Raw genomic sequence first — 23,632 nt, 5'->3', positions numbered from 1 at the left:
TTGCCAACCACAACGATGGAGCTGTTGACAAAGAATTCGTCCAGTGATCGTGATTCGAAGGGAAATGGGAGTGAGCCTCAGACAAGATTTCGTAAAATGGCTCAGGAGGATATGCCCACTAGTTTGTTGATTTCGGTGGGGAGTTAAAAAATTTAAATTAAATCCGATCAAGAAAGTTCTATTGGGGACGTGGATAGCAACACTGGGAGTTTAGAAAATTCAGTGAGTAAATTAACGAATAAAATAATGGCTAATTTAAACAAAATTTGGAAGATCTAATGGGAAAATTTGGGACAGTGGAACAGTACCGGCTTACCAGAATTGGCATTGTCGAGGCTGAGATGAAGCGTGAAATTGACTCAGGGGAACAGATGTGTGATGTTAGCAATTTAGAGACAAGGTATGCTTTAGTTAACGTGGATAAGAAGATTGTGGCCACACAATGCTGATATGGTTCAAATGGCTCTGAGCACTGTGGGACTTAACTTCTGAGGTCATCAGTCCCCTAGAACTTAGAACTACTTAAACCTAACTAACCTAAGGACATCACACAGATCCATGTCCGAGGCAGAATTCGAACCTGCGACCGTAGCAGCCGCGTGGTTCCGGACTGAAGCGCCTAGAACCGCTCGACCACAGCGCGCTGTTTGATCAATGTAAGGTTAAATTTGCGAAGAGGTTGTTAGAGGGTTCTGCTCAAACATGGGCAAATCAATGAACTGATCAGTTAATTCACATCAGGCAGTTGAAAAATTGTTTTTGAATAGGTGCTGGAGAAATTAAGGCAAAGTAGATTGCAGAATAATTTTCTGAATGGTCCAGTGTACAGGTTGGGTAACTTTACCATTAGAAAATTTTGCCAGGAAGATTTACGAAAGTTGGTGCATTTAGGCAGGCCATTGCGGGTACTCACTGAGGTTTCTGCTTGGAGAAGGAGATTGCCAGATAACTTGGATTGGGAGATGATGCATTGTCCAATTGATTCTATTGAAAATTTTCTATACCTTATTGAAATGACGGATGAGATACTGTCCCACTAACCAAGTTATGGGATGAATAATCAAGTAACCAGTCAGAGGGATCAACATGATAACCGGAGTAACAGCAACTGTACAAACTGCCAGCAGAATCATAATAGAAAGAGCGATATGGATGAAAGTTGGAGAGAGAACGGGGGGAGTTCAGGTGATGAGGCTAAGTAACAAAGGGGTCCGTGGGAAAATAACAGACCTGAACCAGGCCAGTGCAAGAAAATGGAAACAGGAGATGGGAGCCGAATAACAGAAGACTACAGGGTCATAGTTCGGAAAACTACTAGTTGTTACAAATGGGGTCCGTTTTGAGACAAGGGATGATCCATGAAATAAGACCAAGGAGCGATAATAATTATAGGCAGATCAGCAGGAGATGTTTCAGGAATAATAATAATAACCATAATACAAGTAAAGAGATAAGGGAAGAAAGAATTCTCGGAATAGATGCATTTCTGTGTAATAGAAGTTTGTTTGGTGGTTGGTATATGCAGCATGATAAACGAAACGTAAACAGAAGGGGAAATTTTTGACAACGAAGAAGTCAGATGGGAGATATTAATACTGGGATTTTGTTTGGTGAAGGAGCTGGTAGTGTAGTAAGGGAAAAAAATATTATTGGGTCGGCTTCTGTATTAAGTGAATCAAGATCAGATGTGCAGCCTCAGGGACGGATGTGTACTGCAATGTTCAAAGTGGATGTGCGAATGACAACAGTAATAATAGTGAGTTGGGTGCAGTTGAATCAGCTAAAGTAGAGGGATATGTTGTTAATGTTGATGCCATAGTATCTAAATCTGGTGGTTTTGTGGGTGATGGTAATGATATTGAGACCATATTGTCTGCACCTAGTATTTTTGTAAATGGATGTGTACCTGGGAGTGCCCACTACAGTGTCATAGATGAGGATAATTAAGCAGGCAGAGATTCCTTCATCTAATGATTTTTATGACTAGTTAGTGGGATCTGTCTCTAATTTTTATGGGGCGAGTGATTGTGATTTGCCGGATGGAGCTGCAAATAATGTCTCTGTTGTAGGAGCTGTATCTGATTCAAACAGAGCCTAATGATGTAAATTCTTTTGATATTTATGTGAATAAGGTTGGACAGCCAACTTTATTATTAGTTGAACCATGGGAGAATAAAAAGGAATGTGATTTTGATACAAAGGATCGGCTAAACAGGGCTAAGTCGATCCAGAAGTGGGCCCCAGAATATTGGGCACTTAGCAAATATGTTAAGCAGCTGGGAGAGTGAGGAGAGAGGGATGAGGCATATTATGATGCTCTTACATAAATATTTGATGGAGATAGAGAATTTGATGTATTAAGGATAGAGTGTGTGTTAATGGAGGGAGAAGATAGGATGAAGAGTAATAATGTACAACAAATAATTGTTCTGATAGTGGAAAATGGGGTGGAGATGATGAAATTCATTATTTCTTGATTTGGAGAAAAATGAAAGCAACTGTGAGGCCAGTCACTGCGTAAATTTTGGAAAGTACATTCAGAAAGTGGAACCAAATATATGGAACAAAGAAAAATTAAGTTTTCACGGGAAGCTAGGGGGTTGGGTGTACGGAATACTGAATTTAAAAATGTATTCGAGTTAATATTTGCAGGGGATGATGAGATAGAACCACATAGTGGGGGTCAGGTGAGTACCATGGTGAAAGATTGTATACATAAAGTAGTGAGGATCATTTAGCTGAGACTGAATTTCTACACTGAAAAGGTGCAGCCAGTAATTAATGTTAAAGTGGGAAAAATATGTGATACTGCTGTAGTAGACATTGGCACTTCCATTAGTGGAATAGCAGAAGCTTTCTGTAATCACATCAGGGCTGATAAGACAGTTGAATTTCTAGTCATAGAGGTGAGAATTAAAAATACAACCAGAAAGTATGGCAAACAAGTGAGGAAGGAGTCTCTACTAGATATAAACATTGGGGGTGAATTGTTTAATCATGCATTCCTCATGATTAAAATAAACTTAAGTTTAAATATGGTAATGGGCATTGATTTTTGAGTAAAGATGGGGCACATATTAACTGTAAAGATTAGGTGTTGGAATCTAATGTTCTAATGTTGAGGGAGGCATGAAGTGCAATAAATGATGATGACTCAGTGCACTCTTGCATGGGGCTCAATGTCTATTGGATGAAGTAGAGACTGAGGAAGATATAATCAGGAAGGTAAATGACTCTAAGGGAACTGATGACACAGAAAGGACAGAATTATACAACCCATTAAATAGAAATGTATTTCCAGAGATGCCAAGTACGGTGACAAATTTGGAGTATTCTCTCAGAGTGAAACCACATGAACGTATTAGGGTTATATCATATGCCATTGCAGTGACAGAAAGAGAGGATGCTAGAACGGAACTGCAGCTTATGCTTGATGTGGTGATGTATTTGTATTTAATTATAGGGGTAGTATCATTTTGCTGTTAGATGTAAGAATTTTGGAGCGGCTGACTCAGAGTAAATATGTGCAATTGTGTCGAAATTCTGTGAGTGAGTTAAAAGGAGTGGCAGATGGCAGAGAGGATAAGAATAATAATATAATAAGTGCCAGTAGCTATAGTCCATTTTAGCAATTAATAAATAGTTGATTTGAACTTGAAAAGAAGGCTATTAATTGAAATGTAATATGGAATTGTGTTTAGAGTTTTTGTTTTGGTTTGATATTTGGTATGTGCTGTTGCAGTCATCCATGTATAGATATTCTGTTTTGGACCAACACCATATAATTCTTGGTGTGTAAGGGGCCATCTGGAGGCCATATTTTCAGCAGCTAATCAAGAGCAGAGTAACTTAACAGTACTTTTAAGTCACTGTTATCATAATTGAGGGGTTGTATTTCTATACAAACTAAAATTTTGGTTTGGGTTTCTGTAGACAAATGGGTTCTGTTGGCTCCATGTACAGCACTGAATAATATCTTCCCATGAATTAGGATATCTTTGGGTTCCGTAGTAGTAAGCTTAAATTAAGATGTTAAGTAACAGCACTGGAAATTTGGGTTGTTATTCTAAAGAGGGCTTGTTTGTTTGTTAATACTTTTTCAAGACACGAGTCACTTGAACCGTCATCTCTGAGCATTAATGATTGCAGATCATAATTTCATTTTTATGGGAGGAACCTTGTCTCAGTCTAGTACACTCGCAATGACTTGGATCCTTCCGTTTCTGAATGGCGAAAGTTGTTATGACAGAAATGTACTTAGCACGATCTCCTTACAAGCACTAGAATCTGTTTATTTCCATCAGGCGTCGCCCTGAAGTTCAGTGTTGATTGTGTCAAGTCTGAATTGCATATGGGGTGGCATTCGATCCGACCGGTCCTTGGTGTTCAGACAATCAGCAGTCGCAGAAAGCTCGTTGGGCTACTTTCGTTTCTTGCCAATGTCATGTCAGATGGGTGGCAAGTGAGCTTGAAACGGCGCCTCTGACATGAGTTGCCTTATTGTAATGACACTGGGCAGCTCATCATAAGACTACAAAACGTGTAGCGAATTTATTGTCTGTGATCCTTTAACATACAGAGAAAAGTGAATTGCCAAAAGTAGAGAATTTTTTAACAGCAAAACGAATTGGGAAAAAATTGCTACTTGGTAGTAAACTTCAATTTTCTTAACAGTGGAATTGTGTCCACGGGAATTTTGATTTCGGTTGTCTTTTGTTTATTGCGTTTGCCAGACAAAACTGTATTTCACATGAATATAGGAAAACGTGAGATTAGCTATTAGTTTTTAGGAGCTGTTTCATTGTTACATGTTGTCTAACGATTTGTAGTTGAGTATTTTTTATGCACAGTACTACTAATATTTAGACATGTGATTAGGATAGGCTTAGGGTAGTAAGTGCCGCTGCATCAGTTAATTTTACGTTGTCTATACTTAATGAGTGGGCAACGGCCTTCCCGCAGTGGATACACCGGTTCCCGTGAGATCACCGAAGTTAAGCGCTGTCGGGAATGGTAGGTGACCCTCCAGGCCGCCATGCGCTGTTGCCATTTTTCGGGGTGCACTCGTGATGCCAACTGAGGAGCTACTCGACCGAATAGTAGCGGCTTCGGTCAAGAATACCATCATAACGACCGGCAGAGTGGTGTGCTGACCCCACGCCCCTCCTATCCGCATCCTCCTCTGAGGATGACACGGCGGTCGGATGGTCCTGGTAGGCCACTCGTGGCCTGAAGACGAAGTGCTATACTTAATGAGTTGGGGAGATACTATGTTGATTTGATACTATACTTACTGCTAATTGCGACACCCTTCACTGTGTGAATGAGTCGCAAGTGGGGTATTATGACGGTACAGCCCCCAAAAAGATGTCCGTAAATTTTGAGACCAAACGCGACTGCCTCCGGACGGTTTGTTTTGGGCTGAAAGACAGACGTAGCCGAGCGACCACAAGTTCGACAGAAACAGAAGGATGGAAACGGACGGAGGGTGCGCTAAGCTGCACACAGCGGCACCAGTTTTGCAGTTCCACCAGTAGATGTTGGCGCTCTTTGAGCTTGTGTTGTTGGATCGATATGGAAGCATGAAAAATCCTGGTGACTACCAGACATTCAGGATGCTCTGAAAACACATGGCCGGAATTCCTCGTGCTTGCTGGCTGTTGGGGGCAAAGAGTGATGGTAAAGGCCGCCATGACTGGCCAGATGGGCCAGCTAAAATGCTGAATAAAAGATCTCAATAAAAAGGTGTACCTGTTAGGATACTCGAAATCCAGTACCACATATAAAAGGAGAACATGATGACGAGTGCTAAGGTTCAGACGCGCCTTTGGTACGATGTATAGTTTCTAAGTTATTTTAAGTTAAATATTTTGTGAACAATATTAACTTTAAAAATTCATAAGTTGATGACACCTTTACTAATTTTTATAAACGAGGTTTCTGTGAATAGGTCTCGTAAAGAGCCTTCAAAAAATGAAGACAGAATTGTTAGATTACCAGTTTTGAAATAAAGGCTGGAAAGGGTATTCCGCGTGGGGAAGATAGTGAAATTTTTCCGCAGAATTAATTATTTTGTTGATAGTACAGACACTATTGTAAAATAAATATAGTTATAGAAGTATGAGTATGGTTACTGTTAATTTTTTGTATCTGTTAAAGACAATGTAACAACAAATAACGTTTTGCATGATAGAATTAGAATTTACAAGATAACTAGTGAGTGGAATGAAAAGCTGAAAGCAAGGATGACAAGATAATAAAACGTCCATGCAAAATCATGCATCTCGCATAATACATATGTATAGCGATGTATTTATGGCTTTTATATGTTCCAGAACAAAGAAAGTATATGTTTTCTCTCATGCTGCAATTCGAGGATATAAATACTGTGCAGCCATCTTGGTGCAGACAGTCTGATAGTGGCGGCACTAGGAGGTGAATAGTCTGACTCTGGAGTATTTGCAGGCAGTTGTAGCGCTGAATTATGTATGCGCAGTATGATAATCACGTCATGAAAGTGTTGACATTTTCTTAAGTGTATAAAGGTGGACTTGAAAAATGTACATTTGTGTCCCTAGAAAACACAATATTTTTCGTCAGGGGACGATTCAGAACTTTGAAATTTCACCGCCGACCTTAACAAGTGGATTTTTTTTATCTTGTTATTTCGCATCTGAGGAACTTTGTCTTGAATTTTAAGCGAGTGGGGTTTACAATTGATGCGAGATTTTGGATTGCGCGAGATACTGCGCGGGTTTATGTAAGTTCTCTCATTGACGTAGTAACATTCAGTATTGATAGTTCTTAAACTTGTTACTGGGAGAATAACAGGAGAGAAATCCAATTTTGACATACTTTCTTCAGTGAGTGTAGTGAGCTCTCTTTACGAAAATTTCTGCCTGCGTTTAATTGGAAGCTCCTTTTCCTTAGTTGACAATTCTGGTGCCAATATGACGAGTGACTGATTGGCCTATAGACTCAAACGCCGCTAAATTAAGTAAAATAAATACAAGCATTCACTGCAGCCCTTGATAGAGATCTACTTATTGGAATATTAACTCGTTGATAATCTGCACAGTAGTGCTGGAGTCTCCGAGCTAATTCAGTTATTTTTTGGACGTAAGGTTTTAAGAGGCAGTTACAGTTCCTTTTCTACAGGGTATGGAGTGTTTTCTGGAAATGGTCTTAAAAGATTAATTATGTTTAAATTTGGATGAATTTCAGGTAATGCTGATAACAATGAGAAGGAACTATACCGTATCTGATTACGAGATTAGTGGTTATCTTCAGCACCACATATTGTAGAAGCAGTTACGGGTAGTACCAAGGAAAGGAAGACTTAAATTTGTGGAAAGGGTTCTTAGAACACGCAACACATCTGTAAAGGAAATGGTACTGAAGAAGCTATTGCGACCAGCTCTATGGTATTGTTACAGTATTTGGAGTCCGTATCATACATGAGATGTATACAGAGGCGCGTAGACAGTAATTTCTCCCTTGCTTAATACACAAGTGGAATAGGAAAGAAAATCGATAATATTATTATTATGTAACTTTCGCGATGCACTGTAGGTCTACATCGGCCAGCGGAATACGCAGATGTACAGGTATCACACAAAAATATGGAAACACCGTGAGAAATGCATGTTTGAACATAACTGTAGATGCTAGCCTAGTCTGCAAGTTGCGTTGTTGGACGTCACCACGAAAGACACCTATGAAATTTCCTCAATACGTTGTAAGAATCAGTCGTGGTAAGAACAATGTCCTATGTATTTGTAAGTGCACTATCTCGGAGCTTAGAGAATTTGATTGACTGCAAATTGTTGGTGTTCTTATGGTGTATGCTTCCGTAACCAAGGTAGCCGAGGTCTTTGGTGTTTAAAGAGACATCGTGTCGAGGATTTATACCGTATGCAGGGAATGAGGAAAAACATCACCCACTAAATCACATCGCCGATGAAAGGGTGTATTGTGTGATGGTGACGGACGGTCATTGAAGAAGATTGTGACTAAACATAAAAGGACGACAGCGGCAATTTTCACTGCAGAACTAAATTTCGCATTCGCGAACCCTGTCAGTACAAAAATTGGAAATTTGTGCTAAGTTCCTGTGGGACCAAACTGCTTAGGTCATAGGTCCCTAGCCTTACACACTACCTAATCTGACTTTAACTAACTTACGCTAAGCACAACACACACACACACACACACACACACACACACACACACACACACACACACACACACAGCTATGCCCGAGGGAGGACTCCAACCTCCGACGAAGGGAACGACGCGAACCGTGGCAAGGCGCCATAGACCATGCGGCTACCCTGCGTGCCGCCTGTTGAGGTTATGGCCGGAGAGGCCATGTCCGTTCTGAATGTCTCCGACGTAGCCTGGTTCAGACGCCGATCGGAGACGTCGCTCTTTCTGCGGAGCCCGCTGCGTTACCTCTATCTTATGCGTCTGCGGCGGTGCTGCCTGCTGCATCCCCTCTAAATCCATCGTCGTCGACTCCTCTCGACGACGCGATGGATGTATCGCCTGTCTCTCCTACACACCTGCCAGAGGCAGTGCAGAGGAATGACGACCGCCAGCAGGTACGACCCATGGTTGTTGCTCATGGAGCTGTACCGGCCTCCGCTTTTCTGCCATCTGGCCACATGTCGGACGATAGCCGCCCTCCTTCCGATACGGAGCAGCATGTTAGGAACCGGCGGTCCCCGAGGAAAAGGAAGAGACAACGCTGTACCCCTCCTGAGACTGCCTCCATCGGATGTGTGTACAGGATGACGACCCTGCTATTGATGGTGCGCTGTCCTCTAACGCCGTGACACCTGACGACGCTACGTCTTTTCCCACCTCCATCTCCAGTCAGCGTCCTGCTCCTGACACCGACATTCCACCGCCAGCGTCTGACGCGGTTGCCTCCCTTTCTGTGTCTGGCGCTACCTGTGGGAGCACCTCTGATCATGTTCCACTGAACCGGCCCGGTGACACGCCTGTCTCCAGGGAGGACGTCGTCGATGCTGAGATGAATGCCCTGAAGATGTACAGAACGATGGACCCCTTGGTGGGGTCGGCTCCCTCTCTGTCACAGTGATGTGGCCTATCACAGGGGCCTAACAGGGAGCTCCCTGTGATTCCCCCTTGTTTGAATCGCCTGTCCTCATGGCGATGCCACCATTCCAGACTTATCACATAGCCACGGTCAATATCAATTCCATTCGCATACGCCACAAACTGGCTTTAATCCATGACATGCTGTATGCTGCGGACGTTGACTTTGCTCTCCTTCAGGAGATGCAAGTTTCAACGTTCTGTTCTCCCGATGGTTTTACAACATGTGTTTCTCATTCGTCACCTACTGGTAGTGGAGTGGCGATCCTCTTAAGTGACCACCGAGCGAGGTGGCGCAGTGGTTAGACACTGGACTCGCATTCGGGAGGACGACGGTTCAATCCCGCGTCCGGCCATCCTGATTTAGGTTTTTCGTGATTTCCCTAAATCGCTCCAGGCAAATGCCGGGATGGTTCCTTTGGAAGGGCACGGCCGACTTCCTTCCCCATCCTTCCCTAATCCGATGAGACTAATGACCTCGCTGTCTGGTCTCCTTCCCCAAACAACCCAATCCTCTTGCGTGACGGTATTTTCGCTGATGCAATTGCCTATCTTACTGATGCCAGAGGTGTGGCTCTCACGTTTAGTGGCATCAAGATCGTCAGTGTCTATGCGCCATCTGGTTCGGGTCGCCGCCGTGAACGTTTCACGTTCTTCTCAGAGACATTCACACCTCTTTTCCTGGATCGGCAGGATGTAATGATAATGGGAGGCGATTTCGACTTCTCCCAGATGCCCAAAGACCAATTACCACGTCACTTCCCGTGCACCGCGATAGCGACAATATCCAGCACTTCAGCCTTGTGGGTTCATGGTGATCGTCCTGAGTTTACAAATTTCACTAGCCATTCTTCCAGCCGCATCGATAGTGTTTACATCTCCCGCGATGTTGTAAGTGGCGTGCAGGCTGCTGAAATCAGGCCCATTGCGTTTTCTGACTATGACGCATATATCTGCCGCTGACTATGGATCACGGGGTCCTGGGTTCGATTCCCGGCCGGGTTAGGGATCTACTCCGCCTGGGGATTGGGTGTTTATGTTGTCCTCGTCATTTCATCATCTTTCATGAAAGTGGTGAGATAGGACTGAGTAAAAATTGGGAATTTGAATGAGCGCTGATAGCTGCGTAGTTGAGCGCCCCACAAACCTTCATCATCATCAGTCTCTGCCGCCAAAGGGTGCGGCGCGGCCGTGGACCATGGAAACTGAACATGATCCACATTACTTCACCCGACTGCCAGCAGCTCATGAGTCCACGTGGACAGCTTGTCGTCGACGCCGTGATGCCTGTTAATCTGTCCTGTCTTGGTGAGTGCTCTGTGAAAAGCCTGCCTCTTCGCAAGGCCTTGATTGGTTACGGAAGGGAGGTTGTGGCGCGGCGGCGACGAACTCAGGAATTCTGTTTCACCATTCCCGGGAATGTACTATGATGCCGTATTCGCTAGAGTGCCAGCCGCTGGTGAATCATATCAAGGCACAGATTACATCCCTCTCTCACAGCCACCTTGAAGGATGTTTAGGGCGCACACAGACGAGGGTTAGTGCAGCAGCGTGCATTTATGTTTAATGTCACAGCGGAACGACGTCACCGTCGGAAGACTTTGATTAATGTTCCTGCGACCGATGATGGGCGGCGTTTTGATACCCAGCGAGGTATATGGTATTTACTCCATGCACATTGTTATGCTGTACTCTGAACATCGTGACAAACCTGACAACATTACGGCGGTCTCCAGAGTCTCCTCTGGTTCGGCTCCCATGTATGCGACGTTGGATCTGCTTGCTAACGTCAGAGAGGACGAAGTCCATGATGATATCCAACCGGGTTCTGGGCGAACAGGTCGCCTGGGCCTGATGGCCTCCAACTGGAGTTTTATCGTAAATTTCGTCCCCTTCTGGCACCAGTGTGGACCTTATGTCACCATTCGTGCCGATTCCAGACGGTTTCCTCGATTATTTCTTCATTCCCCTCTGAGTACCTCATACATATGCAATTACCGCCCCTTGACGTTACTCACCAACTACACAAAGACTGTTGGCTACGCGGCTTAAAGTGACGGCTCGGTACGTGGTTTCCCCCGATCAAACTTCTTTGAGAGGTGCCAATGATATCCGCATTGCCTTCAGTCACCATCGGGACATAATGGTGCTTGCTCACGCTCGTCGTTTCCGTAGACTTTTGGCAGCTCTTGACTTCGGCGTTCCATCGGGTCGATCACGACGACCTGGAAGGGGTGCTCCGGAATATGGGATAACCTGATACTACCGTCGACGTCGTAACGCATGTCCTTCTTGGAGCTACGTCTCGTGTACTCTGTAATGGCTTTCTCCTTCCATCTCAATCCGTCGATCAGTGCGTCAAAGCTGCCCGCTCTCTGGACTGTTGTATGCTTTCGCCATGGAGCCGTTGCTATGTGATCTCCGTCAACGCCTCTCTGGGATCTCTCTCGGTGACCATGTATTCAGCTGCACTGCCTGTCCAGACAACCTCTTCATCGTTATTCGTAGCCGTGCTGACGTCAGGGAGACACTGGAATGGGTTACCACCTACAGCGAAGCTTCTGGTAGCTGCCTTAACGTCCAAACATCGGACGCTATGGATATACACTCCTGGAAATGGAAAAAAAGAACACATTGACGCCGGTGTGTCAGACCCACCATACTTGCTCCGGACACTGCGAGAGGGCTGTACAAGCAATGATCACACGCACGGCACAGCGGACACACCAGGAACCGCGGTGTTGGCCGTCGAATGGCGCTAGCTGCGCAGCATTTGTGCACCGCCGCCGTCAGTGTCAGCCAGTTTGCCGTGGCATACGGAGCTCCATCGCAGTCTTTAACACTGGTAGCATGCCGCGACAGCGTGGACGTGAACCGTATGTGCAGTTGACGGACTTTGAGCGAGGGCGTATAGTGGGCATGCGGGAGGCCGGGTGGACGTACCGCCGAATTGCTCAACACGTGGGGCGTGAGGTCTCCACAGTACATCGATGTTGTCGCCAGTGGTCGGCGGAAGGTGCACGTGCCCGTCGACCTGGGACCGGACCGCAGCGACGCACGGATGCACGCCAAGACCGTAGGATCCTACGCAGTGCCGTAGGGGACCGCACCGCCACTTCCCAGCAAATTAGGGACACTGTTGCTCCTGGGGTATCGGCGAGGACCATTCGCAACCGTCTCCATGAAGCTGGGCTACGGTCCCGCACACCGTTAGGCAGTCTTCCGCTCACGCCCCAACATCGTGCAGCCCGCGTCTAGTGGTGTCGCGACAGGCGTGAATGGAGGGACGAATGGAGACGTGTCGTCTTCAGCGATGAGAGTCGCTTCTGCCTTGGTGCCAATGATGGTCGTATGCGTGTTTGGCGCCGTGCAGGTGAGCGCCACAATCAGGACTGCATACGACCGAGGCACACAGGGCCAACACCCGGCATCATGGTGTGGGGAGCGATCTCCTACACTGGCCGTACACCACTGGTGATCGTCGAGGGGACACTGAATAGTGCACGGTACATCCAAACCGTCATCGAACCCATCGTTCTACCATTCCTAGACCGGCAAGGGAACTTGCTGTTCCAACAGGACAATGCACGTCCGCATGTATCCCGTACCACCCAACGTGCTCTAGAAGGTGTAAGTCAACTACCCTGGCCAGCAAGATCTCCGGATCTGTCCCCCATTGAGCATGTTTGGGACTGGATGAAGCGTCGTCTCACGCGGTCTGCACGTCCAGCACGAACGCTGGTCCAACTGAGGCGCCAGGTGGAAATGGCATGGCAAGCCGTTCCATAGGACTACATCCAGCATCTCTACGATCGTCTCCATGGGAGAATAGCAGCCTGCATTGCTGCGAAAGGTGGATATACACTGTACTAATGCCGACATTGTGCATGCTCTGTTGCCTGTGTCTATGTGCCTGTGGTTCTGTCAGTGTGATCATGTGATGTATCTGACCCCAGGAATGTGTCAATAAAGTTTCCCCTTCCTGGGACAATGAATTCACGGTGTTCTTATTTCAATTTCCAGGAGTGTAGGTGCGTGGTTCCTGCGGACAGCGCTGCTTCTATGCGTGTAGCTAATACTATCCAAGACTTAGGACAGGATTTCGCAAGTGACCTGCGCTACACGATTACCCTCAACTGCCGGCGCCTACTTTCCCAACTACGAGCTCGGTTCTTAGACCACCATTTACGAGCACTCGATATTCTGCAACGGACACAACATGTAAATGTATATTTGGCGTCACGTATCCCCCACGTGGCACAGACACTTCCTATTCCGCCATCTATGGCCCGACGCATATTAGCGGCAATGGATTCATTTGTTTGCCACGGCTTGCTGTCCAAGATAAAGCACGAGACCCTCGCGCTCCCTCAGTGCAGGGGCCGTTAAGGTGTGTATCAAGTTCCTGACAGAGCGGTAGCCCTTTTCATTGGCTCTCACATGGCGTTGTGGCGCCGTTGTCCGACATGCCTGACTAGCCTGTTGCTGGAGGCCCTTGCACCACACTCTCCCTCAGCGCCTGACCGGATTTCGGACGTCTTGCCGCCCTTCTTTTACTTACGCCACTTTTTCCTCGACCTGAGCTACATCCGTACTGCGATAATGCCAGGGCACTCACACCCACGAAGCCGATCTATTGCTTTCTTCAGCAGCGCAGGTCGCCGAATGTGGCCGAGGGGAAGCATCCCCACGTCGACTAGATTGCCGTTTTGCGATCGGTGTACGCTCCTTTAATTTGACACTGAAGTCCAGTCTGCGTGGTACCTTACTGTCAATGGGAAGCAAGTGTGCGGGTCACGCGTCCACGGGACTCACCTCGTGGACATCCCGTTGTGTGTCACCTGTGATGTTTTCGACACAGACGAACATCGCATGCTGTGCAGATCGGCAAGAGGCGTCTGGTTATTGGTGCGACAGATGTTCTTAATTACCCGTACGACATGTCATCAGATACCTACTAAACTGCTCCTCTTTCCGGACGCGGGATACTTCCCGCAAGCGAAGACAAACTCTTTAAAGTGGATTTGTGGACACGCAGCTCACTACATGTTTGCTGATGGCGAGAAAATTATCCTAGATTTTTTGAGAGTTCCTTAATGAGCGCCATTGTGCTGCTGCCCCAGTCCAGAATACAGACAATTGTTGTGTACTTTTCTTTGCAGTGTCTTCCATAACCCACCCCCGAGCTGGGTCGTTCCTGTCATGAAGAGTTGATCCCCACCTCTTGCACACTTAGAACCGTAATATTCTCTGGTCACCGGAATGTTCATCTCGGAAACACTATATGTTGATAGTCTCAATGAGTCTTACGTCTTGCGGCGTACTCCTCCTCGCGACGCCGGTTTCCTGTTATTCTCGGTGGTATTAATGGTACAAATGGCTCTAAGCACTATGGGAGTTAACATCTGAGGTCATCAGTCCCCTAAACTTAGAACTACTTAAACCTAACTAACCTAAGGATATCACACACATCCATGCCCGAGGCAGAATTCGAACTTGCGATCGTAGCAGCAGCGGGGTTCCGGACTGAAGCGCCTAGAACCTCTCGACCACAGCGGCCAGCATATTAATGTTAATTTAAGATAACAGGAAAATAAGTAAATAAGCCATTGACGTTCATTGTACCTCTGCTCCACGTTCACTACGCTTTCCTTGGTTCCTGCGGGGTGGGAACGGAACATGGTGGCCAGGTCTCGGGATGCAATCCCTGCTCACATTGCACTACCGCTCCTTTCGGCCCCAAGAAGGTCCATAAAAATAGCGACCATTTGCGATAAGTGGAAATTCAGGTTCTAGACCCGATCGGGCTCAAATTTTCATTGCCTCCATTCCGTTCTACAGCTGATGGTTTACTATATTCACAATTGCGAATACATTTCACGTACTACATAACTACATAAGCCGTAACTGCACCCTTAATGATCCAACTTGGTTTCTGTTTATAACAAAATGAGCAACCTTCTAAAATCTTATACTATGTACCTCTAACCATAGCGACCACTTTCCTAAGTTTCCAGTTCGTAGGAGCGAAGTAGAGCTGTGGTGTCTTTTATTTGATACCTTTTACGGCATGTTATCTTATTGTTATCCATATTTCGTCGCAAATAATTAGTATCTCTCTTAAGCTATTTTTTGTTGCTCAGTCAGACAGTGTATTGTTAAATCAGTTATCTGGAAGTCTGCCAGGACGTCGATTATTGTAATTAACTACGGCTCGCTATCTGTCCAGGGTGACAGTAATCGACTAAAATATTTTCCTAAAATTTGATATCTACATTTATTTGAGCTGTAAATTAATTTATGGAAATTTAGGATCGTTGTTGACCTGACTTTAGACGACTTAATCTTCAATAAATCAACTTATTTCCACAAACAATATCATATACCACAGCTGGAAAGTTTTGAACTGCGGATACAGTGACAAATAATTACGAGTGTGTCTGTCCTCACAGAAGCGCATTAGTACGGTTGCCAAGCATGACTTAGTAAAGCACAAGTTCCAACATATCTTTTACTCGACGAACGTTTCAATTAACTTATGTAAGTATTACAGGCCTTATGTTATTCTTAATCTGTATAAACCAATTAATCCAGCAGACAGAAGAGCAAAAACCCTTTCATATGATAACAAATTATAACAGTCCCTATATAATTACTGCACTACTGAATTTATTATTGAATTATTATTGAATTTTATTGTATTATTGAATAACAACAACCAGCATAAACCTCTGTATAGTGGACTAAATTCGTCCAATGAAGGCCACAAAATAAAAATAGTAGAGTATCTCAGCAGGCCTCTCAGAATTTTTCCAGCTGATGCTGTCATTTACCGTTTATTAAAGTCATCAGAAGAACCAAAGTCAACTGCAAAATTATTTAGACAAGTTGTCTGTTTGTTGCGAAAAGTGCCAAGTGCTTCTCAACGATGAAACGTGTGACGATCTCCACACGCGCGCTTAAAGGAATCCGTTAAATTTCGGTTAGATTATAACTCACACAAATCTAAGGGATGTTACTTCATCTAAATACCGAGGAGTTACAATTACGAACAACTTAAAATGGAATGAATACGTAGAAAATGTTGTGAGGAAGTCGAACCAAAGAATACGTTTTATTGGCGGTACACGCAGAAGATGCAACAAATCTACTAGACAGTGCAACAAGTCTACTAAACAGACAGCCTCCACTGTGGTTGTCCGTCTTCTACTAGAGTAATGCTAAGCGATCCTTATCAGATGAGACTGATGGAGGACATCGCAAAAGGTCAAAGGAGGGCAGCTCGTTTTGTATTCTTGTGAAATAGGGAAGATAGTGTCAGAGTTAGGGTGTCAATCATTAAAACAAAGGCGTTTGTCGTTACGGTGACATGTTTTCACGAAATTACGTATTTTGTTGACTCTTGCCTACAAAAGAACGACTGTCCATCGTAGTAAAATAAGCGAAATCAAAGCTCGTTAGGAAAGATTTAAGTATTCATTTTTCCCGCGTGATGTTCAAGAGTGGAACGATAGAAAAATAGTCTGAATGTATTTCGATGGACCCTCTGCCAAGAACTTAAATGTGAAAAGTAGAGCTGTCATGTATATTTAGATATAGATGTAAGTAAGTTAGTGAGTAATGGGACATGTGACTCGCTAAAATATTGCTAAATCCGAAGTAGCTTCACTTGATTCAAATTCTGTGTCGACGACAGCACATAAAAAGGTAAAATCTCAGAATAAGCATCTAAGAATAATCCAAAGACTACCTACTACGGTCACACCAAATTCTATCAGCTGCAATATTCTAACACGGAATTAGCTTTTTTAACTATAGAAGACACTTTTCGCAGAAAGTCGTTACACTCCACAACCGGAATTCGCCCTAAATGCAGCAAACACTTGCAGCTTTCTCGCTCTTACTATACCAATAAGCCATCTCCATTATACACACGCCTGGCAGGTAGCTTGTGTACCTACGATATTTTGCCCCGCTTTTTGTGAAAATCATTCCTGAAGTGCATTATGCTCAGTAATCGACTCAGAATTGGAGGAATCGATAGATGATGGAAAACTGAACATTTTTCATCATCATATGTGGATGGAGCAGACGCTTATTTACCGAAAAATCGAGGAAAGAAACTTTGACGACTACCGCTTATGTAAGCATAAGGCAAACAAGGAAAGTGACGCTGCAGACCGGAGAACCGTGTTCGATACCTACATGCATTCAACAGTAATTTTTTTCAGATATGTTTTTCATCGCATAAGATATGCTGGCAGTAGTGCGTTAATAAATCAACAAGAAATAATAACAAGGTCCGTAAATAAATGTTAACTCTTTATTAATTCAAGCTTTTTGAGACATACACTTACCTACCTTGTAATTATTTCTGATTTATTTATTTATTTACCTCATTAATCCTCGTATTCCGGCGAAGTTTGATCCGTAGAAAAAATACTACAAAGTGCATGTAAGAATCGAACAGACAGTTTCTCAGCTGGCCAGACAGAGTCCTCTGTCGCTTGGCCTCTGCCGCTTTCCCTGAATGGCCTTAATCTTACTGGTACATACGCCAGGTTCATAAAAATTTCTTTCATAGCTATGTCGGAAATAAATGCTAGTGAGCGCCATATAAGATGATAAAGAATCCCGTCAATTTTGTGTCAATTGTGTGTCATGAACATTCGGTTGGTTTGCGCAAAAAGAGGGAGAAAGGGAGGGGAGGGATGTAAGTGAGCCAAAATGTATTAGAGTCCTTCATTTTAACGATCTGCCGAATATGAGCCGAATCGGTTGATGGTGTCTCAGGCTTTCCTCTTGTTGGTGAGATTTTTTGCAAAATAAAAGAAATTTGTTTAAAACTGCAGTAGATACGCCTACAATATGATATCCTGTAAATATTTTTCGTCACTTTTGCTGTGATGCACTCAGAAGTAACATTGCGTCGTTCAATCATAAAGTTGTGGTAATAAATATTGCACAGCGTCTGGAGTAATTAATTCTCAAACACATATAAACAAGTATAATATAAGTCGAAAGATATATTGTTATTACTATACACTAACCCGACTGCATGCTGCCTCCTGTGTGCATGTGTCTATTGTTCATTACTTGGGAATCGTGACTGAAGATCATTAGCAGTTTGCAGTGGGCGCCAGATAATTAATATAGTTTACTGTAGATAAATGTACTCCGGTCCATATCACTTAAGAACTGGTATCACTTTTTGTTTGACAGATATTAATCTACTACAGTACTTCATTATGTACTCGTATTTCTAAGCAAGAATAACTCTTAAAGTGTTCATCATATCACTCAGCCCTTTATATGAGAAATTCGTGCTTGAAATATCCTTTTCAAACGTTGTACTTTGCTTTATCTTGGCTCACCTGATACTGGCAGTGATAATTCATCCAGACTCTGTATACTACCGATTTCCTGCCATTTTCAGTATTAATTGCAAGATCAGATTAATTTCCAGTATTACCTAGTATGTGGTTCGGAAAACTGCGTGCGTACCACATGGCTACCTGTTTACCTGTGAAAACTTGTTTCCTAGTGCCCTCTGCCTTCCACCGTCCCTGTCCCGGAGGCAAATGAGACTTCCATCGCACTGACAGCCAGATCAAAAACCAGTTACTCCCACTACTGTGTTACATGTCATGTAACATCAAGTTACAACTATGTCAGTTATTTTGCTCAGATTCGTACCCAAAGATGTGTCACTAATGACTGAAGTACGAGATTCGCTCTTGCTCTGTACGTTTACTCAAGTAATCTGATAACCTTCATTTGATGAAACCAGGAAGGATAGAATTTACGCGGATATTTTTAAGTTTTTATTTTGTAATGAATGTAGAATTATTCTTATAGTTCTCTTTTACGGCACTACTTCTTCTTCCTGTAGATGCTTATAAAACGTCCGTGAGTTGCCTTCCGTAAATAGAGTTAGCGGTCAGGCGTCACAGAGGTATGTCGGTCCAAACTTTTCGTATCGTAATACTTCTGTTTCGGTGGCAGTTCTTCTTTACAATCTTATGACACACAGTCGCTCTTTAGTGAGGCGTAGTAATCATATATTCGGAGTGTTCTACTTTAGCTAATCGTTGACGAAATGAAAAGGTGAGGGAAAAGCGTCTTTTTTCTTACATTAATAATTACTAACCCTGGGTGGCTGACTGCCTATCACCTGCGGGTACCGAAATCGAAAATAATTCGGACAGAGAGAGAGAGACAGGATTTACCTTAGTATCAGAATAAGCAAAACTGAAAGCTGACAGAGAGGAGAAAAATGAATGTCTGCTTCTTTCTTGAAATTCATTCCGTTTGCGCTATTTGAAACATGTGCTTTGTATTAAGAGATAAGTATAAATGAAGAGTTTCTTTTTTTTCATTTTTCTCCTTAAATAAGTTTTGAACACCTTCAGAATGACTCCACCGCTGGTTGTCACACTGATGATATTAATATTACCACAACATCCAATTTCAAATTAACGTCACATGTTTAAAGAGGTACATAAAAATATCTTACTCCACAACGTTTCATTTCCCATTATTTCTTCAAAAGTGTTAATCTTTTATGTGCCCTTCAGAATGTGTGTTGAGTTTCAGGAGGACCGAGGAAATTCATAGGATACATTGTATCGCATTTATCAATGTACAGGTAATGAATTATTCAATTCTAACGTGAATATCTTTTATAACCATAATATTAGTAATTCTATATTCTTTTAGGTAACAATTGATGCAACATATTTGACAGAATATTAATAGAGACGGTATTTACAGCCAATTCGAAACAATAAACAGGGTGGCGCGTATTGAAGATACACCAGCAGCTACTTCCTGTGAAAGTCTACTAGATTTTCATTTTTCGTAGAGTGTCATTGTAATCTTGGGGGAAAATGTTACTCATGGCTAGTGACTAGATATGACAGAACTGTTAAAAAAGGCTACACGTTGCAGTAAATATTGACGTGAACGTAAATCGTTACAGTTCCAAGTGTTTCAGTATGTCAGTCAGGAACCGGTGAACAAGTAACGCTGGTACGTCTAATCCAAATACATCATAGCACACTATTTTTTGATGAAGATGCGTTGACAAATTAAAACTGTCCGTCAGGCCGGTAATCGAACCCCGCCTGTAGCTGTTCCCACAAAGCAACCTACTCATTATGCACTCGTTTTTTTCCTACCAAACAGCCATCAAAAGCCAGAGATCAAGTCCCAATTCCCGGCCCGACAAACAGTTTTAATCTGGTAATCTGGTACTAATGGTTGATTTCGGCGCACATTTCGCTGCTGAATGAAAGCTGCTCATTCAGAAATCGTATTATTTACTTTCCCTTTGTTTCTCTGTAACTCCCGCGGTCTCTCTCCGCACATACACACACACACCCACACACACACACACACAAATGCATATGTGAAACACATACAAACGCACACTCGTGCCAGTGGTAATAGATATTTCTATTATGATTTACGGGAATTGATAGTTAAGTTCAATAAACATCTGTCACATAAAAGGATATTTTGACAAGTGACTTGTGTTTTTAAATGAAGTCATTCAGCTTTAAGCTGTTTTTCTCCTTTATTTGCGTATATGTTTCCATTGCAATTTTGTCACATGGTCACTTTTAGGCTGAATGATTTCATTTAAAGATTTCGCGAAAGCTGCGGACCCAGTTCTCATCAAAAAATGTCTTGTTTTGCTTAAAAGCTCTTTTTGTGTTATCTGAAAATCTTGCAAGGCTGTTGCAGAGTAGGTTGACCTGAGAAATAATTGTTAAGAAAGAATTCGATATGCTGTGCTGTTTGACAGTCAACTAGCGTTGAAGTTAGCCAATCAGCCCGTCGCGCACGCTTATCGTAGCGTAGATGATAAGATACTACACTGTCTTTGGCTAGGGTTCGAACCATACTACCATCCCATACCCAAGTCTTTTATCACTGCCTTGTTCGATTTTAGGAAACCAAACAGAGAACACGTTTGGCACACCCGACTGCCGCGCTGCTTGAATTTTCGGCCGCAGCGGCCTGCTTGGCTAACTTCAAGGCTAATTAACTCGGAAACGGCGCAACGTATCGATATTTTTTCTTCGCATCTACCTATTTTTCAGCACAACGTACCCTGAAACACTCTTACAAGCTTTTCGGACTGTTTCTCACTACTTCCCATGTTCAATTTTTGTATTGCTCTCTTGTTTGGTTCTAGGAAACCAAACGGATTATGTTTTTGGCGACACCGTCTTTGGCGCTCCGCTAATATTTGCACGCCAAAGGGCCTGAATGGCCGAATTTTTTCTCCACAGCAATTTAGAGGCACAACCTACCCTGAGCACCTTTACAAGCTTTTTAGGCTGATCTTCACCACCCTGCATACGCCATAAAAACAGCTTTGCAAATTATTGTGTATAAGAAAAAACAGCTTTGTCAAGAAATCAAATTGCTGCAAAAAGTGTCAATAAAAGATACTTTAACAAACTGTATTGCAAAACATATGCTTATTAATAAATAAATAGCTAAATGATGTCATTGTTATTATTTCCAGATCCTTTGGCCATAGAATTATTGTTGATAATACTTTATTTGTGACAAATCTAAAACTCTCCATCATGATACATAGACCTCAAACTAAGAGGCCTTCACAGTTGACTTGGTACAGCATTTCAAAGTTACTTATAGAAGAATCAAACCATTTCTAATTCTGTCCTTTTTGTTTCTCCTCCACGTAAAATATATCGAAACAGTTTAGGTGATTGTAGAAGTTAGAGTGTTATACGACAATAGCCACGTATTAGACAGTTAGGTGTAGGTGTGCCAAGGATTCGAAAAGCAATTTGTGCGTATAGTGGGAATATGCTCTGTTAGTAAGGCAACTGAACGCTAACAAAATATTATTGAAATGAACGAAAATATCACAAACACTACTTAGGTTCATTAACCCTAGTGACCATGCCATTGTTTGCAGCGAATGTATTTCTAACTATATGGTCAATTACAGGTCTCACCTCACCCTTACAGCTGATGTAGTTTGTGCCCACAGGTGTCGTGGAAGCCAGCGCTGTCATACAAAAATTGCAGAGTTTTAACCAAAAAGTTACTTTCTGTCAAATATAGAGAGGATCTGCATTCTATTTTCATCGTACGCTGTAAGGCTACGTTTACATACAAACCACAAGGTACCTGGAGTAGATGAAATTCTGCCACAAGTTCCTTGATAAAACTAACACTGACAAGACTCATCAATATGATACCCAGGATGTATGAGCCAGGGCGCAATACCCCAAGCTTCCAAAAGAATGTAGCAATCCTAAAACCAAAGAAGACAGGTGTGATCTTTACGGAACCATCACCTTAATAAATCAAGGTTGCAAAATACTGTTAACTGCAGAAGAATTAAACGACTGGTAGAAACCGACATGGGGAACATCAATTTGATTTCAGAGGAAATGTAGGAACACACGAGGCAGGCACATTTATAGCAATCGTAGGTTTCCAAAAGACTTTCAAGAATATCTTCTGGAATACACTTTTAAAAATTCCAGTGTTATCACGGAGAAAATTCAGGAAGCGACAGGTTGTCTTCGGCTTGTACAGAAACTACGAGTCGAAAAACGCGAAATGGTGCCAGTAGCAGAGAAAGGTTCGGATCATATCATCCAATTCATTTCGTCTCTACATAGATCGAGCAGTAAAGGAAACTGTGGCGAAGCTCGGAAAAGGAATTAACTTTAAAGCACAACAAACGCAGAAATATTGGTGGAAGACATTGGAATCCTGTTATAGACGAAACAGTGCTTGGATTAACAGATAAGTATAATGTATGACGTTTCGAGAAGATAGTGTAAGGTGAATATAAACAAAATTGAAACACTGGTACTGGAATGTAATTGAATTAAATCAGATGACACTGAGTCAACAGGAATAGGTAATGAAATACTGAAAGTAGTGGTGATATATATTGAAGAGAAACGGGCACATAAACGGTAAAGAGACAAAAAATAGAATTTTTGAAATGTTACGCTTCGAAGAATGCTGAAGATGAGAAGGGCAGATCGAATAATGTATTAAGAAGCCTTGAGTCAACTTTGAGAGAAAATAGCTTTATGGCACACTGATTTTATTTGAACATTGAGGTAAAAAGCAACATCGGTCCTAGTCACTATTGCCCGCACCAAAACAAGGTTTATTGTAACCGTATCACTTCCTGCGATTCTATTAAAGCCGACCACTACCGTTAAAGAGTATTAAGAGGCCCTTTACTAGTTCTGTAGATGCTACGATCTTTGCAGCGCTTACGCTAAATCTCCTCTGCCCACACTCTGATAGCGGATATTTCCGCCTGGAATACCCTAGTGAGGAGCAGGAGGAGGAGATTAGTGTTTAACGTCCCGTCGACAACGAGGTCATTGGAGACGGAGCGCAAGCTCGGGTGAGGGAAGGGTGGAGAATGAAATCGGCCGTGCCCTTTCAAAGGAACCATCCCGGCATTTGCCTGAAGCGAGTTAGGGAAATCACG

General features: G+C 43.2%; 1 protein-coding gene across 1 annotated transcript in view; it reads left to right on the top strand.

Moving 5' to 3' along the window:
* LOC126183818 (myosin-binding protein H-like) overlaps window positions 1-21,461 on the top strand; it is a 721,358-nt gene extending 699,897 nt beyond the window's left edge. The window contains exon 3 of the mRNA XM_049926070.1: window positions 21,326-21,461. Coding sequence (XP_049782027.1) covers window positions 21,326-21,399 — 74 coding nt within the window. The 3' untranslated portion in view covers window positions 21,400-21,461. The remainder of the gene's footprint in view (window positions 1-21,325) is intronic.
* The last annotated feature ends 2,171 nt before the right edge of the window (window positions 21,462-23,632 follow it).

This window comes from Schistocerca cancellata, chromosome 4 (assembly GCF_023864275.1).
Source record: "Schistocerca cancellata isolate TAMUIC-IGC-003103 chromosome 4, iqSchCanc2.1, whole genome shotgun sequence".
Classification (NCBI taxonomy): domain Eukaryota; kingdom Metazoa; phylum Arthropoda; class Insecta; order Orthoptera; family Acrididae; genus Schistocerca; species Schistocerca cancellata.
This window is presented reverse-complemented; position numbering and strand designations above follow the sequence as displayed.